The sequence below is a fragment of the Moschus berezovskii genome, chromosome 4 (genome assembly GCF_049115385.1).
Source record: "Moschus berezovskii isolate FMDL1 chromosome 4, NW_MosBer_1.0, whole genome shotgun sequence".
NCBI lineage: Eukaryota > Metazoa > Chordata > Mammalia > Artiodactyla > Moschidae > Moschus > Moschus berezovskii.
The window spans coordinates 112,778,517-112,796,467 of record NC_142463.1 but is presented as its reverse complement, the minus strand read 5'-3'; the positions used below and the strand labels follow the sequence as shown (position 1 = coordinate 112,796,467).

At 56.0% G+C, this 17,951-nt stretch overlaps 1 protein-coding gene across 2 annotated transcripts in view; it reads right to left on the bottom strand.

The window, feature by feature from the left end:
* The window catches only part of KIRREL1 (kirre like nephrin family adhesion molecule 1), a 104,554-nt gene that overhangs the window by 6,092 nt on the left and 80,511 nt on the right, over positions 1-17,951 (bottom strand). The window contains exons 2-14 of one of the 2 annotated variants that reach the window (XM_055401732.2): positions 17,207-17,356; positions 14,982-15,131; positions 9,545-9,702; positions 7,300-7,450; positions 6,217-6,322; positions 5,926-6,074; positions 5,640-5,767; positions 4,506-4,680; positions 4,312-4,412; positions 2,509-2,707; positions 927-1,034; positions 655-794; positions 11-88 (exon numbers count right to left, since the gene is read on the bottom strand). In XM_055401732.2, the coding sequence (XP_055257707.2) occupies positions 11-88; positions 655-794; positions 927-1,034; positions 2,509-2,707; positions 4,312-4,412; positions 4,506-4,680; positions 5,640-5,767; positions 5,926-6,074; positions 6,217-6,322; positions 7,300-7,450; positions 9,545-9,702; positions 14,982-15,131; positions 17,207-17,356 (1,793 nt within the window). The remainder of the gene's footprint in view (positions 1-10; positions 89-654; positions 795-926; positions 1,035-2,508; positions 2,708-4,311; positions 4,413-4,505; positions 4,681-5,639; positions 5,768-5,925; positions 6,075-6,216; positions 6,323-7,299; positions 7,451-9,544; positions 9,703-14,981; positions 15,132-17,206; positions 17,357-17,951) is intronic. The other variant, XM_055401733.2, reaches the window with a different exon arrangement.

Sequence of the window (17,951 nt, the reverse complement as noted above, 5' to 3'; positions counted from 1 at the left end):
CAATCCGCACCTTCATCTCATACTCCTCCCGGGTGTCGATGGTGTCACAGCGCAGATCCTGCTTTAGGTCCACGTCATCCTTGAAGGACTGCAGAGGAGCAGAAGCTGGGCATCAGGAGATGGACGCCTGCTCTCGCCCGCCTTGCCCACCCCATCCCCACACCCAGAGGCCGCCTGTTAAGAGGAAGGGTCTGGGTCAGGGGCAGACTTGAACCCTGCGTCCTCTCCCCGAAGAGACTCTGGAGTGTAGTGGGAAGAGGCCAGAGATATGGGTTCTAGCACCAATTCTGTGATAATGCGCAGTGCTTGTGTATTTCCCTGCCCCTCTCTGGGGCTGTTCATCTGAGCACTGAGGCAGTTGGGCCAGAGAACTTCCAGTTAGGTAAAAACACTCTTGACACACTGTTGCGGGGAAAGTGGGGTGAAGGAAGCCTATGTAGGTCCCACCTGCCTGTCCCCTGCTGGAAGAAAATTAGCCTGGGGAGCGTGTGCATGTTTATGTGTCTGTATGTATGAGGGTGAGTGTGCAGGGGAGGGGACGGGACCAAAGGAGGTCAACTGAGGGAGCAGAGAGTGGCAGTTTCAGTGACCTGGGGTGGGACTGGCCCCAAGCGTGTGAAGAAGAGGGTAGGCCAGGGAGGAGCGGACACTCACCGAGTAGATGGCCTTCATGACACGGGTCGCCGTGGAGACGCTGGCAGTATCGTCCTCCCGGTCAGAATGCATCGTGAGTGGCTCCCGGTTCACGGTCTCCACTTTGATGTCCAGCTTCCTCAGGGTCACATCTTTGCGACCTGGGGACAAGGGTCGCAGCCTGGACCTACCTGGCCTGGAGAGCGCAGCTACCAATCCCTCCTAGCCCCTCCCAAGCCCTGCCTGTCAGAGACCCTCAGGAGGGCTGTGGCCGCAGCAGGGCCCATACTCACTGCCTTTGCGGCGCCGGTAGAGGAAGAACACCAAGGCGATGAAGAAGAAGATGAGCAGGATGCCTGCACCAATGGTGGCCCCGGCGATGATGCCCACAGGTAACACCTCTTCAGATGTGGGAAGGAAGGGAGGCGGGTGAGGATGAGGTCACATGGGGAATCTGAGCTCAGTGATGGCTGAAGCTCATAACAGCCGAGCTCCAGGCACCCTGGACTTTGCACAAGGTTATGTGTTTCAGCTGAGCTCAGTTAAAGTTAAGGTGGGATTTGAGAGGAAGTCTGCATTGTGTTTGGATTTAGACCTTCACTTCAACTTCATCCGAGTTGGGATCGACTTGACCCTGGCCCTGGTGGTCTGTCTGTCCCTCCCTTGCAGCCCACCTGCCTGGGAGACTTGTCTTTCCTTCCTGGGCTGGGGTCTTGTCTGAGGTTGGCTGTCCCCAGACTTTCCCATTGGCAGCTGGTTTCCACCTATTTCACTGCCTTCCTCATCCACACCATTGTGACTGCTCCATCTGCACCTATCCTCCCAGGGCTCAGGCAGTTCTGGTTGGAGCCCCCTGCTCCTTGGAGATGAGAAGGACCCAGGAATCCTGCCCCCAGTTTTCTCTCCCTTCCTGTGTCCTGGATGGATCAGCTCCATGCAGGGCTCTTCCCTTTCAGAAGTGCTTCCTGCAGAGTCCTCCTCACTCGCCTACTCTCTTCTTTCTCACCAACTCCTTGCTCTTACTGGTGCCCTTAGCGAAGACAGACCTCCCCCCCCCGCCACTCCGGTTATTTCTCCCCATGTTCCACATCAAATAGCCAGTTCTTACTAAAAAAAAAACTCGTTTCCTCATCAGAGTTGGGAGCTTCCAAGAAACTCAAAAGCATTATGACTCTCTTATCAGGCTAGAAATGCCTTAAGGGAGAGAATATGTGTCTCCTATCAGAGTAAGGATTTATAAAAAGGTGCGTGTGTGTGCACTCAGTCATGTCCAACTCTGTGCAACCCCATGGGCTGTAGCCCACCAGGTTCTTCTGTCCATGGAATTTTCCAGGCAAGAACACTGGAGTGGGTTGCCATTTCCTTCTCCAGGGGATCTGCCCAACACAAGGATCAAACCTGTGTCTCTTGCATTGGCCGGCAGATTTTTTACCACCAGCGCCTCCCGGGAAGAGGTGGGGGAACCAAAGCTTCCTATTCTATGCCAGGTACTCCACGAATACCCTCTGATTTAATCCTCATACCAACCTAGTGAAGTATGGAGTGGTACTGCCTTTACAGATCATTCCATTTTTCTGCATCTGAAGTCATTTCCTGCCACTCTTTAGGTCATCCACTAAACTGAAAGTTCCCGGATGGCAAGGACTGTGTCATTTACATCTGTCCCTGTGGCTCCTAGTGCGGGGCCTGGCACATAGCAGATGCTCAGTGAATGTTTAAAAAAGTGAGTGGGTTTCCCAGCTGATCACCAAGACCAGGCTGTGGTGGGCAGGCCCAGGAGAGAGCAGTGTCTCTGAGCCATGTCCCTGGAGAGAAGAGGGAGCGGAGTCCCCCGGCTCCCCCGTGCCCTGGCGACACAGCCGGTGCCGCGGTTACCTCGCTCTTCCAGCTGGATGATGGCCGTGCCTGGGCCGAAGCTGTTCCAGGCGGTGCAGTTGTAGTGGGTCTGGAAGTCGGCCTCCATGACGTTGTTGATGGTGAGCGTGGACAGGACCCCACTGCCCGAGTTGGTCCTCTCCACCGTGTAGCGTTCCAGGGTCCCCACCTCCAGGAAGTTCTCCTTCCATGCCCAGGCCTGTGGTGGGGAGGGCAGGATGGGATGAGGAAGAGGCGGGTGGTGGAAACACCTGACCCGCCACAAGGCATGCTCATAGCCTCGCCCCGTGTGCCCTTCAACCCAGACCCACACTCACCCTACAACAAGCCCAAGCCACGCCTGCTGCCTCCAACCCTGGCATCAAATCTCCCGTCTAGGAGGAGCAGCGGCTCCCAAACGTGCTCGAGACACATGCTGTGACCATTCAGATAAGTGCAGGGACACTCTTTAACATGAGGATTCCTAGGGCTTAGCTACTAAATATGACTCTCGAGGGCACAGGCCCAGGAATCTCTATTTGGTGGTGCTGGTTGTTGAGGCAAGGGAGAGCAATTTGATTCGGGAAGCCAGCAGACCTGGAAGATGGTAGACCAGTGTCTCAAAGACACATCATTCCCAGGTTAGAATTGAGACTTCCCTTATTGGGAATCTCTATTTTCGTAACAACCCCAGCTGACCCAATGAACCAACATGTGGGAACAAGTCCTGGAGGGAGAGCTAAGAAGACTGGGCTCTTGGCCTGATCCTCCCTTTGAGCCCTGGGCGGCCGCCCCCTCCCATCTCTGGGCCTCAGTTTCCTCACCTATAAAAGGAGAGGACCAGCCTAGATAGAGTAGAGAGTGCTCCAGCTTCCCTCCAGCTCTGACAGTCTGAGACTCTTAACTAAACATAACTTCGGCCTTGCCTTTAACCAGCCCACAGCCAGCCCCGCGTGAAGCCACCCACCGGCTCTGGAGACCCAGCCACAGACCCTTATAAATGAGTGGGAACTGATATCAGGAGGGGTCTCTCCCGGGCTCCTCCGTCCCCCGTCCCCCAGGCTGGGGCATGCCCCCGCCACTGTGTCCCCTCCCTCAGAGTGGAGCCCGAGGGAGACGGAGCCGCCGAGAACTGGCTCTTTTCCAGGGATCAGTCCTCCTAGCTCTGAAAGCAAGGCCCCCCGGGAGCCGAGCCGCCCGCTGCCCAGGCGGCCGTGGTAATGAAGTGTCCCTGGGCAGCCCTGGAGTTAGCCAAATGGTCATTAAATGTGATGAGGGGTTTGACGGTTAATGGTCACGGAAGGAATTAATGACTCGTGGTGTGGGGGAGAGGGAGGGGGTGGAGAGCAGCCGGCCGGGTGCTGGTAGGAGGAGGAAGGCAGGAGAAAGGGAGTGGGCAGCTGGGTGGGATGGAACTGATGGGGCAGGGCTGGGGCAGAGGGCAGGGGAGGGGGCAAGGAAGAGATGGGGAGGCTGAGGAAGGAGGAGATGAGGGAGAGGAGAGAACAGGAGTGAAAGCCCAGGGGAACGAGCAGCGCATCCAAGGAGACCTCACCAGGCCTTTCACACCTGTTGTGAAAGGCAACAGCAACCCTGTGCAGTAGGGATCACTGCCCCCATTTTACGGATGAGGAAACTGAGGTTCCAAAGACCAAATAACTGGCTCAGGGTCACACAACAAGGAAGAGAGGAGGTGGCATGTGAGCACGGAGGGACAGAGTCAGAGGATGAGAAACACAGGGCATAGGAAGGGCCTGGGGAAAGCAGGAGGAGGTTCAGGCGAGTAGGGAAATAAGTGGCTGGCCCGAGGCCTGGCCCACTCACAATGCGGTCTGGGGGTGGCGTACTCCCGATGAAACACTCCACCTTGCCGCCGTCGCCCCTGACGGCGTACTGCACGGCCTCGCTGGAGATGATGGGGGGCCCTGCAAGCAAGAGGACAGGGTCAGGACCAGCTGCAACCTCCAGCAGCCCACCCCCAGGCCCCCCCCCCCCACCGCCTTCCTCAGGCCCCTCACCATTCACGTAAAGCGGCACCTCCCTCTCGGCCACTCCGATCCGAGGCACGATGGCCCGGCAGGTGTAGGTGCCGGCATCGGCCTGGGTCACCGACTTCAGCAGCAGCTGGTTGCTGTTACTTAGGACCTGGGCAGAGAGAGCAGCCTCGGGTGGGGAGCCAGGAGGCCTGGGCCCCTAGATCCGTGTGGGCCCCCACATTGGAGGCATTGGAAAGAGAGCAGGAAGGGCCACAAATGAATTCCCAGAAGGGAAGCAGAATCCCAAGTCTATCTGGTCCATCCCCTGACTCTAAACAGGTTAGCATTTAGACACAGCATCTCTGTAAGAGTGGGCAGACCTGGGTTGAGGTGCATGAGGGCAGGTGAAGCTGCTGTGATTTTTAAAAGAAGACGCAGCCACTGCTGGTGGCCTCTCCTAGTGCTTCTCTTGCCAAATGAGGGAGTTTTGCTCTAAAATCCCTCCTTCTGCAACTTTGGTCCAAACTGTCCCGTGGAGGTCTCTGCTGCTGCTAAGTCACTTCAGTCATGTCCGACTCTGTGCGACCACATAAACGGCAGCCCACCAGGCTCCCCCGTCCCTGGGATTCTCCAGGGAAGAACACTGGAGTGGGTTGCCATTTCCTTCTCCAATGTATGAAAGTGAAAAGTGAAAATGAAGTCGCTCAGTCGTGTCCGACCCTCAGCAACCCCATGGACTGCAGCCTACCAGGCTCCTCCGTCCATGGGATTTTCCAGGCAGAGTACTGGAGTGGGGTGCCGGTGCCTTCTCCGACAGGTCTCTGCGGAGCTGAAGAATTCAGCCTTCTCTCCTCTAGTGCATCACCCCGGCCACTCCACCCTCCTGTGCAGCATTCACTGAGCAGGTCTCTTGCCACAGCAGCGGCTCCACTCTGGCCCCCTTTCCCCTCCCACCCACAGGTCACTGTCCTCTCACTGCCACTGAAGCAGCCAGCTGTCTGCCAAGGAGGGGTGGAGTTGACTGCAAGCACCGTCCTTCTCTTCCAAGTCCAGAGAACTGGGAAATACCCTAGGTTCAACTTGAAAAAGAATGCTGTGCCCGCTGCGGCCCTCTCTTCCCAGCCTGTGGCCAGGTTCCTACCGCCCAGTGTTCGGGAGAGGCGGAGAGCTTCTTACCATGTTTGAGTCCTTTTTGGTCCAGGTGAGGGTGAGGGGGGGATTCCCAACCCAGACACAGGTGAGGGTCACATCAGAGCCAATGTCTGTGGTCGTGGGTTTAGGGTCAACTACAATCCGAGGGGCAACTGAGGTAGAAAGGGACAAACAGATCATCAGGGTCCTGATCTCATCGCGGCGGGGTGCGGGCAATTCCAGTCCTCCTCCTGCATTGTCTCCGCAGCCCCACGGAGCCTCCCCCCCCAACTCCAGACCCTTTAAAGCCCCTGCCCCTGCGGCCACTCACAGTGGACGTTGACCAGAGTGCTGACGTTTGTGCTCCCCACTTTGTTGTAAACCTCACAAGACACCGGCTCCGTGAAGAAGGAGTAATCGACATTGGTTTCATAGCGACTCTCGTGGGCGTCTTCAATCAGGAAGCCCCCCTTGGCCCACCTGGAGGAGGCAGCACAGAGCAGGGTCGGGCCTCGGAGCCCTCCCCCCCGCATCCCGCGGCCTCTCCTCCCCAGCCGCCCTGCTCCAGGGCCTCCCAGGACCCCTCCCCAGGGTGCGCCCGCCCCCGCCGCTCCCCTCCCACCTGTAGCCCAGGATCTCCGGGTTGGCCGTGGCCTGACAGGTAAAGACGACGCGCTCGCCCTCCTGCACCGTCTGGGGCTCAATAGACAGGGTCACTGTAGGAGGGTCTGCAAAGCAGAGGACAGCAGGTCAGGGTCTTTACTGTCCCTCAAATTTCGTTTTCTCTCTCTAGCACAAACACTGAGACCTCACCCGTGTGGTGATCTGGGAATTTGAGTTTGCAGTGTACCAGCTCCAGTAAATAAGCTTTCCTCACCTTTGGAGCCTCTAGGGGCCGGCCAGGGTGAGGACCAAGGATACCAAAGGGACGTTAGTCAGGCGGTGTAGTGACCAACTGTGACCACTAGGCGTCAGTGTGGGCTCGCTAGGCTCACCAGCCAGGATGGGGGTGGGGCGTCTCTCCAGTTGCTGCCCACACGTCCACCCTTCCCTGGGCAGTGGGAATTTATTGAGCACTTACCCAGTAGCATACTCCATGTGAGATGCTCTAACACTATATCTCACTTAATGCTCACAACCCTGAGAAGCAGATACAGGTCATCACAATCCCTTATCTGAAACCCCTGGAATTAGATGTGTTTCAGAATTTGGAATTTTTCAAATGTTAGGCTATGGTGACCACAGAGCATTTACTGTGTTAAGACCCCCAGCAGAATCTGGGCAACATCCCATAGAAACACGCATTAATATATCTGCAGTGAAACGTATGGCTATTCCAGTTGAGTTATTAAATGAAAGGCTTCCGTTCAGGTTTTGCCACCCAATCACTTTTGGTTTGGAATTTCCGATAAGGAGCTCTGTAGGCCTGCATTTTATTTTCTGCACATATTCAGAATTAGAAACTACGACTCAGAGAGATTACGTCATTGCCCAAAGTCACACGGTTTAAACCCGGGAACTGCCTGGCTCACAGCTGATGCCCCTTGTGCCAGCTCTCAAAGCCTACGGTTCAAAGCAGGGGCTCGAAGAGGACAAAGAAACGGAGCATCTGTCCCGGGGCCCCGGGGATTCCGCTGCTCTGCCCGAGGGGTGCCGCCCCCAGGGTGCACGCTGCCCCGCCCCGCCTCCGCGGGACCCAGCTCACGGTGCACGTCGAGCTCAATGGACGTCTCCCTGCCACTCGGGATGGCCTCGTTCACGCTGCGGCACGTGAAGACACGCCCAATGTCCAGGTCTGTAGGGTTGATGAGCAGCTGGCTAATGGTGGTCTCCCTCTTCCCATCCTTCAGCAGTTCCTGGGGTGGGAGGATGAGGTGGGGAATAAGGGTGGGAGACACGGTCAAGCTAAAAGCCGCTTCCTCTGCCCTTGGGGTGACCCACACAGAGCTAGGTTTGCTGGAGGGGCATTTAACCTGACGCTCTGCCCTTCCCCCAGCCCCTACCTCCTCCCCAGGTTTCAGTTCAGTTCAGTCGCTCAGTCGTGTCCGACTCTCCGCGACCCCATGAATCACAGCACGCCAGGCCTCCCTGTCCATCACCAACTCCCGGAGTTCACTCAAACTCATGTCCATAGAGTCGGTGATGCCATCCTGCCATCTCATTCTCGGTCGTCCCCTTCTCCTCCCAGGTTTAGGGTTTTTTTTAAACTAATAGACTTTATTTTTTAAGAGAAGTTTTAATTTTACAGAAAAATTGAATAGAAAATGCAGCGCTCCCATATATCCTCCTCCCCACCTCCAGTGTCCTCCATTATTAACGTGATGCACCTGTGTGATACGTGTTACGTCTGACACACGATACGAGCGATGAACCAACACTGATGCCCTCTCACTAGCCGAGGCCATAGTTCACATTAGAGTTCACTCTGTGTGTGGTACAGTTTTCGCCATCGTTTTAAGTCTTGTTCCTGGAATTCCCTGAGTCCAACCCACGTCCGTCCTTTTCTGGAAAGTCTTCCTTTGCTAATCCCAGCGCTCAGGACTCTCTCCGAGACCGAACGTGTGGCCCTCACAGGCAGTCTGTCCTCCACGCCGCTCAGGTCACAGCCTCTTAGGCGCCGTGCATGTGCACGCGTCTCTCCTGCTAGACCATGAACTCCTGAGGGCAGGGAAGGGACTCACAGGCTCAAAGTCTCACAGTGGCTCCATGACACCCAACCTGAGGTCCCCAGACGTGATCATAGGACCGTTGGGCTGTTTTCCAAGGCTGTTTGCACACTGCCTCGGGGAAACCACAATATCAGGCAAAGTGGGGGCCCACAGTTTGACAGCAGTACAAGCATCTTACTAGGCCTGAAGCGGTACTGGATCAGTGCTAGTCCAGTGCAGTAACACTGGCTTCCTCCTGCTGCTTCAAAGCTCCATCGTCTTCAATGAATAGAAAAAAAACGAAGGGGCAGTAGATGACAAATGGCCATTGACCAATCGGCTTGTTTGGTTGCCCAAGTATTTCAAAACATGTAACCACAGAGGGGAAGAGTGACAGGGTTCTTGGTGGTGAGACAGTTAAGCGCCACCGAAGCCAAACTGCCTGTCAAATGGTGACATGAAGGCCAGAGAGACGTGAACTGTCCGAGGTGACAGACTATCAGGGCGGAGCAAACCCAGGCGCTCCCTGGGGCCATACTCCAGAGCACACAGGTGGAAGCTCTCTCCCCTCAATGAGAATTGTCTCCTGCAGCATCCAGCAAAGGGCTGGGTACACCCGTGCCTGTCCACAGCTGGCAAGAGGAGCTCCACGTAGGAGATCTGGATTCTAACTCCAGCTCCACCGTCAACTTTGCCACGTGATCCTGGGCAAGTCATTTGACGTCCTTCTCGGCAATAGGTTACTTATCTATAAAATGTCCACACAATCGCTGCTTCCCCAAGCTCTTAGCTGTGCCGACTGGGAACATGCACCAACTAGAGACTGGGGGAAGAAAGTTGGGAGGCTTGGTAGCAAGAGACTACATTCTGATCCGGGTTTAAACCCCAACTCTGCTGCATATCAGCTGTGTGTGACCCTGGGCAAGTCACTCAACCTCTCTAAACATCAGTTCACTCTTTTTGAGTTGGAAGTAACAGCTAATTTATCAAACTCCTGTGAGGATTAAGAGAGACTGTCCATAAACCTGAGCATGCATAGTCCCTGCTACACTATAGGTGCTTAATTAATGTAGCTATTCTCATTATTATTCTTAGTCTCTGCTAACTACTGAATGGTCCTGAGAATTCTCTTCTCTGGACCTCAGTTTGCCCAGCTATTTAATGAGAGTATTGGACCACATGACTTCTAAGGCCCCTTTCCACATCTGTGTCCCCCCTAGTCTGTGGTCAGATTCATGTGGGAAAGGAAAGGTGACCTAGAGGGCGGCCTTCGAGGAGCTGGGGGAGCAGGCAGGGTCTCACCGTGCTGGCTACAGCACCCTCCTGCTGTGTCCCGTCCCGGAACCAGATGATGGTGGCGGCAGGCTTGGCGTTGAAGGCGCGGCATGTGAGGTTGTGGGGGGTGCCTGCCTGCAGCAGGATCACAGGACCGCCATCAATCCTGGTGTCCTCTGGGGGGACTGTGGGGAAGAGCAGAGCAGAGTCAGTCCAGGATCTGGCCAACAGTGCCCTGATGACTGAAAGCCCTGCCCCTGGAGGCATCTCTCCTACCGCACGTCCACCCCTTGGTGGGGCAGTGCCATCCTTACCCCCTAACTTACGATCACTGAATCTGCTGCTCTTGTGGTCTGAGGGGCCTGGCACAGAGGGGTGGCTACCTCCAACATAGCTTCTTACATCCATTCCCTCCTGTCTGCTCCTCCACCCTGGAGCAGCTGGATGAGTGGGTCTATCACAGCAACCTCCCAAATGGACTCCCTGCCTCCAGCCCCTGCTGGCCTCAACCCATCCATCATGGCTAGCAGGTTATTTTCTCTACAGATCAGCCAAGTCTGTACCACTTCCCTGTTCAACAACCTTCCATGTCTTCCAGCTGCCACGGGCATGAGTTGCAAGCCTCTCAACCTGCGACCAACGTTCCCCAGGTCAAGTCCTGCACCTCCCCATCTCCTCGTTTCTGCTCCGTTCCCTCACAGCTTCTCTTGAACTGCTGTCCATCCTGTTCACATCCCAGCACAGGGCCTTCCACGCCACATCCCCCTCAACCACTGCCTCTGTGCCTCCCAGCCAGTCCCTCAAAGCTCCGAGCACCGTCTATCAATAGCTTGTCTTTGGGTTACTTATGAGGGTTATCCATGTCCCCTCCCCAACAAAACCATTATCCCTGGAAAAGCAGAAACTCCATCACATTAATATTTATATAGTCTTTGGTGCCTAGAACATGACCAGAGCACGCTCTGGCTAAATACTTAAGGAATCGAATCAGTCAGATGTCTGAAACATTAATAGGAAATAGGTCCCTGTCCTATACCCACAGGCTTCGAAACACTCAGGTGAACCAGACTGCAAGTTCCCTGGGAGCAGGGGCTGCTTCTTTTTTCTCTTAAAGTCCTAAGATCTAGTGCAAAGGCTAGTTGATAACGCATCCTTGGGGCTATTAGCGGAATAAGTGGTTGATGGGATAAAGACGGAAGGGTTTTGATTATAATTTTGATATTTGGTCTACCTCGTGTTCATCAGCCAGCAATGTGCAAGGGTTTTGTTTGCTTTTTTTCTGGGAAGACCAGAGAAATGCAGAAGGAGCTTTCCAAGGGAGCCCTTGAAAGGAGACCCTGGGACACCCACAAAGCCAGTCGTGGGCAGGGCTATCCTGGAGTTTATGAGATGACGGTCCCCATTTTTGGGGTTTCCGGGGAGAGGAACCTCTTGCAGCCCATCCCAGCACTTTGCTCAACTGGTGCAGGCAGAGTATGAGGGTGGGGCCAGCCCAGGATCTAGAAGCAGGCTGCCCTGGTTTCTAGTCCTGGCGCCTTTATTCATCTGTCAAGCGACCTCGCGTGAGGCTGCCAGGTCAGTTTCTTCCACAGGGACATACGATGCCCACTCCCAGGGTCCTCATGTGGCTGGATGAGGGCGGCAGAGGGGCCGCCACGTGTGACATGCACAGTGTGTTCACGTTAGTGCTTGGACAAGAGCCCGCAGCGCCTCCAGCTCCCGGCAGCCAGTGATCTGCGTGCTGCGTTCCGGGCTCTTCCTCTTTGCTCACTAATATGGTTCCAACAGCAGAGGGATGCGGGTTGGCAAACGGGGTGGGAAGGAGAGAAAGGCAGAGAGAAATGGAGCTGTCACTCAGGCTCTCGTGGTCTGTGTGGGGCCCCTCCGGGGTCACAAGGCGCTATCGTACTCCAAGAGGACAGTCCTAGTTGGGCAGAGGAGGGGAAAGCTTCTTCTCCCAGCAGCTTTCCCTTCTCTTGTAACACTGGTCCTCACCCTTTATTAAGGGAAAGACCGCCCACCCGCCACCTTTGTCACTAGCCCACCTTAGTACCTGGGGAGAAGAAACTACGGCTGTTGAGGTGTCTATAAGCTTAGTTAGACGGCACGTGTCCAGGTGGTTCTTTTTTTTTTTAATTTGGTTGTTGTTTTTCAGTCTCTATGTCATGTCTGCCTCTCTGCGATCCCATGGACTGCAGCACACCAGGCTCCGCTGTCCTTCACTACCTCCCGGAGTGTGCTCCGATTCATGTCCATTGACTTGGTGATGCCATTCAGCTGTCTGGTCCTCTGCCACCCCTTACTCCTTTTGCCTTCAGCCTTTTCCAGTGAGTCAGGTCTTAGTTGTGGCATGCAGGATCTAGTTCCCTGAGCAGGGATAGGACTCAGGCCCCCTGCATTGGGAGTTTGGGGTCTTAACCACTGAACCACCAGGGAAGTCCCCATGAGTGTGTTTATGAGCACATTTTTAGGATTTGAAACTTAAATTTGTATATTAATATTTCCGTGTCTGAGGCCTCACTTTCCTTGTTTGTAAAACTTCAAAAAGCACATTGCCATCTGTTCCCCAGAGTTCCTATTGGGAGAATGAAAGGAGATCAAGGGTGTGAAACCGACTATAAACTGTAACATGATCCCCACCACTCAGTGACCGCTCACCAGGTGTCAGCTCAAGCACCTCGTGCATAGGATTTCATTTCATCCTCACCACAGAGTATATAGCATTAATCCTTTCATGGTAAACACCACTGGCTGCCCCCCACCCCCCGTTTACAGACAAGGTGCTGAGGTTCAGACAGGTCAGGCCAGTGTGCTCAGAGGCAGGAGTCTGAGCTCAGCGGCAGGGCTGGGATGAGGACGAGGCCTGCAGACCCAGAGCCGTGCTCATCGCCACTGCACTCGAGGTTATTGCTGTGAGTAACGAGGGAGCCGTGGGTCTGTAGATCTGTTACGTCTGTGTCTGTCTGCGAGGGAGTGGGAGGCAGCTGCTCAGAGTTCTGCAAGGCCATTCTGTGGCCTGCGCTGGTCTGGGGTGGGGGGTAGACCACCGAGGGGTATAGCTGCAGGAGAGCGGAGGTGACGAGCTGGCCATGGGCAGGAAGGCTGATTCCACACACTGAACACTGCACACTCTCCACTCGATCCTGCCCAGTCTCTGAGCCCCGAATGAACAAAAGCTGTGTTCAGGCAGGTGAGCAGAGCAGGGTGCACACACTGCCCTGCCTTCTCACTGCCTCCACGTGGCTGCAGGAGGCAGGCGGTGTGAGAGTTCCAGAGACACGATGAGGGGGCAGAGTGAGGGGAAAGGAGTAGACGGATTCATCCTCCATCTCTTTTACTGTCGGGGCCTCCTCCTACTCCCTTCAACCACCGGAAACACCCAGATAGGCTATAGAGATCCACATCCTCAACACCCTCCAGATAAGCGAGCCAGCTCCCTGCCCTTGTAGACCTCCCTCATTGACTTGAAAGCTTTTTAAACAAGATACTTCTCCACCAAGGGTTCCCATTGATATTCTCCTCTGCCAGGAAGCGTTCCTTGATTGAGCCAAGTTGCAGGCTGTCCTTACTAAGTTCCTGTTATATCTAGGGTCTTGGCTGGCCTTTACCCATCTTTCTCTATTTCTCCCTCTCTATGCTGGAACAGGATGGGGAAGGAACAGTTTCAGGACCCCCTCATTCAAATGGTAGTCTCCAGTCTGGAAGTAGCACCTTCCAGGACTTACGCCGAGGCAGTTAGGGAGGACAAAAGAAGAGATAAGGTCTCCTAAGTATCTCATGTTCCATATCTCTTGGAATGCCTGGTCCAGCATGGGGGCTCACACCCTCTCCAGTGAGGAGGGGAAGTTGACGTCTTAGCACTCCACGCCTACCCCTGGCGGTCAGCTAACTCCTGCTCCCCAACCTCCATCCTGCTCGATGCTAAATCTCCACACGTGTCTTCACCAGAGAGGAACAGTGAGTCATCTACCAGCCTGGAGTCCTAGTCCTTCAGGGCCTTTCCATCCAGAGAAACAGACTGCCGGGTCCCTCTGGTGCTCACTTATTCTGACACCTCACATCTGCCCAGACCTTCACAGTTTACAACTCCCCACTCAGGGAGCAGCAAAGCAGCAGTTGCTAAGACAAGGCCGGCAGCATTATGCCATGTTACTGATGAGAAAACAGATGACCAGAGGTCATGACCTTTTTAGGGTCACGGTGCCAAAATGGCCCGGGTCTCCTGACTCCCAGCAGGCCTCTTCCCCGCCGCTCGGATGACTTGTCACGTCCTCGCCCTTCTCCCCCAGGTGAGAATCTTCCTTGTGTCCAGACTCACTTAGCTCAGCTCCCCGTTCCTTCCTCCCATCCCTCCTGGGGGGATCCCCCACTTCAACGATTTCGGGGTTGGGGAGAGAAAAAGAGAGGGAGCAGGACAGATCAGATGGGACGGCAAAGAGAAAGGGATGGGGCAGATGACAAAAGGGAAGGAAGAGGGTGACAGGCAGAAGGAGCCAAGCCGGAGGCAAGTGGAGCAGAGGCAGAGGCCCAGGCAGCACCGGAGCTCGGAGCTCGGAGCTTGAGGGAGACAAAAGATGGATGGAGCTGGAGGTGCCGCCGGGGGTGGGGGGGTGAGGGCGGCTCAGAGCTGGCTCAGAGCTGGCCTCATTCCGGTGCTGGGGCCTGCCTGCCCTGCCTGCGTGCAGGAGAGGATCCCCTCATTATGCAAATGGCCCCGGGTGTTACCGTGGAGGGACATCTGCTCTATGCCCTGTGGGCGGCAGCCAGCACGGCTTCTTCAGAGACAAGCCCTCCTCCTGTGGCTCCTGCAGACTCAGCCAGGACCCCTGCCCCACCCCCTCCCTGTTTCTCAGCCCTCAAGGCCCCATCCTTCCAGTTCTGCTCCCCTGTTCCCTGAGGAGGCCTGGAGGTGAAGTGGAGAAGGTGGGGTGCGTGCTGAGGGCGGGAACAGAGGCCGAGAAGGGAAGAGGGGCTGAGTGAGTGGAGGGAAAGGAGCGAAGGGAGCAGTTTCTGGGGCAGCTGCGAGGGAGAGGAAGGGAGACGCTTCCAACAAGCCCATCTGCCAGGAGAGGCCTGGTTTCCATTGCCCCGCCATGCCCCCACTCTGGCAGGGGCAGTTTATGTCCTGAAGGCGGAGCCTAGTCCCCACGAGGCCTGGGCACAGGCGGGGGCAGAGAGGATGCCAGAGCTCACACAGCCCACGTGTTCAGAATGGGTGCCCACGTGCCCATTTTTTTCTCTTCTATCTGAACTTGGCTTTGGAAGGAGTTTAAAGGACTGGGGGAGGGAAAGCAAGGGAGATAGTCGGGACAGTGCATGAGGCCAGGATCAGACACAGAGAAGCTGGAAGATGCAAGAGGACGTTGGGGAAGCGGGGGACAGCCCAGACACCAAGAGAAAGAGACAGGAGGAGGTGGCGGGTGGTAAGGGTCGGGGGGTGCATGCGGGACGTTGGGGTTATTACTGAGCACGGTGAGTTTCGCTCGCCGGGAGCGCAGGGCGGCCTCCGTGGCCTGGCACTCGTACGAGGCATCGTCGGAGAGCTCAGCGTCTGTGATCTCCAAGTTGTACTGCCCGGCCTCCGCAGAGCCCACGACGCGGTACCGTGGCCAGGCTGCAGGGAGAGAAAGGGCCAGCCCAGGTGAGCCCAGCCCCAGCCGGGGGCCCGCCTGGACCGCCCTGCCCCCTAGGGTGCATCCTCTCCCCACATCAGGGCCCCGGGGTCCCACTGGGAGCCAGCACCCCTCCCTCCACCCTCTCCTGGGACCCAGCGGCCCCTCGCTGGGGATGAGGCCCCCGTGCAGACACTGCGATGCCACAGCCTCCTCCGCTGAGGCGGGGAGCCACAAAGCAGGACGAGATGGGGGAGAGCAGAAGCGGGAGCTGAGCGGGAGCAGATGAAATCTCAGAAGCTGTTTGCAGACAAATGTCTCTCATAATAATAGGAAAGAAAAGGCAAAAAAAAAAAAAAAGGCAGACAGCGGGGAGAAAAGGAGAGGAAGAAGGGAGGGTGTGTGGGCGCTAGGAAATATAGGCCATTACAGCTCAGACATGAGCTCACTGGGGCCAGAGGGAAGCCCAAGGCGGGCGAAGGTCTCACCCTCTCTCATCAAGGGAGGGATGTGAGAAGCAGGGTCCTGCCCCAAGGAGCCCCTCACCTGCAGGAGCCTCGCCCGGCTGTGGCAGGCGCACCTCTGTGCTTCTCCAATCCAGCCTTCTCCTCCCTCCTGCCTCCAGGCGCTGGCCCACCCGCCCACCCCTCACATTCCGTCTGCCCACCCCTCACATTCCGTCCGCTCTCTCTCGTGTGGTCCCTACCCTCAGCTCCCTCCCACTGCCTCCCTCTGTTCAGAGGCTCTTGATTCTATCGATCTCTCTTTCTCCCAGTTTCTTTCTCTTCCCATCATCAATAGATCCGCCAGCCCCTCTCCTTCCTACATAGAGACTGCTCCATACAGAGAAATTTCTCCTACCTGCTCTAATGCACAGAACCTGCAGCAAATAGCCTCAAGCCCTGGATAACAATAATAATAAAAATACACAGTCCCTCCCATGCTTTTACCATTACATTGCTTGACAGCGAGCAGTGTGTTTTCACGTATTCTCTCATTTGGTTCAAAACTCACACTTTTATAAAGCTGGCAGACCTGCAGCTACTATGCCTGTTTTACACAGTGGTAAACTCAGGCCCAGAGAGGTGAGGTGGCTTTCCTGAGGTCACCTGGCTGGAAGGCAGCAGAGGCGGGTTCTGACTCTCCGTCCACTCTGCTAGGCGGCCTTTCCAGAAGTATCTTTACTTGCTTTGGAATAAAGGAGGGTTCCCCCTGTCCTCACCTTGGCACATTATGTTTGTATCCAAAGTGACTCCATGCTGCTAAGTCACTTCAGTCGTGTCCGACTCTGTGCGACCCCAGAGACGGCAGACCACCAGGCTCCCCTGTCCCTGGGATTCTCCAGGCAAGAACACTGGAGTGGGTTGCCATTTCCTTCTCCAATGTGTGAAAGTGAAACGTGAAAGTGAAGTCGCTCAGTCGTGTCCGACCCTTAGCGACCCCACGGACTGCAGCCTACCAGGCTCCTCCATCCATGGGATTTTCTAGGCAATAGTACTAGAGTGGCTTGCCATGAAGTGGCTCCATAGTGCTTGTTAAATGAATAAATAAGTGCTTAGGCTGAAATTAAAATGAATTTGTGGCCACAGAACAGACACTGCCTGGGCAGGGGGCAAGAGAGAGGCTGGAGCAAAGCCAAGCTGGCAGGAAACACTTGCAGGACCTAGAAGCTGCTATGTCCTTGCTCGGCTCTTGTAAGGGGCTCTGGAGCCTCTCAGCCCCTCCTGCTCGGCCTGGCTGCCTGCGGCTCCTCTCGTGGTGTCTGTCTGTCTAAAGCTGCCCTATGTAAAGGTCTCTTGGTTTCCCTCGATTCCTTGGGCTTCCCATTGGCCCTTTGTGAGCCAGTCTGCAACCCAGGAAGGAAAGGCAGAGCTGTGGAGTTTGGACAGCAGCAGAGAGAGAGCTCGGGACAGGCAGAGAGACAGACTGACACATAAGTGGGAAAGGGGAGGCTAGAGCCCAGAGAAGGAACGTGGTGGGGAACGAAAGGATGTTGAGTCCAGTGCTCTTTGTTGGTGGGGGGAGGGAGGCCCAGATGGAACAGTCTGGGTGCTGGGCTGGCCGCGCGGGCCCTCACCTTTGAGGCCCTGGCCCATGCCCAGTGCCAGCCCATCCTTGGTCCACTGCACGATCCCCGAGTAGTTGAGCAGCACGCAGGGGAGCACGGCCCGCTGTCCGGCCACCACGGTCTGGTCGGCTGGCTCCTGGCTGAAGCGGGTCTGGGTCCCTGTCAAAGCCAAAGTTGGCACAGGGTCAGGAGATGAGTGAGGAGAGGGCTGCAGCAAGAGGCCGTGCCTCCCAAGCTTCCGCTCCCACCCCGCGGTGGCCCGAGAGAGAGCCGCAGGCCAGGAAGGTGGACCCTCTGGTCCCCATCCCACGTCAGCCCCGAACCCTTCCCTCCAAGAAGCCATGTGCTTGCCCTTGATTCTTCCTTCCCTCCGTGGCCCATGGGACTGGGTTTCAGAAGCTCAGCAAGCATAGAAAGTGGTGCAGTGTTATGTAAAGGCCTCAGAGACCAGGCTAGTCCAAGCCTCTCCTGTTCAGACTCGGACACTGAGGAGAGAGGAGAGTCCCTTTCCCAAGGGCACCCAGCGAGTTAAGGACAGAGCAGGACGCAAACCTGAGCCTAAGCACTTCAGGTCCTGGGCCCCTCTTCAACCACCTCGACCAGGGCTCCCCCGTCCCCACACCCACGTCACTGGGTGACGAATCCAGAACACATGCTGCCGCTGATGCCACAGTTGCCCGCAATCCCTGAGAGGTGAATATCCTACCATATCCCCGCTTGGACCTGTCTACATGAGCCAATGTGAGGTGACACA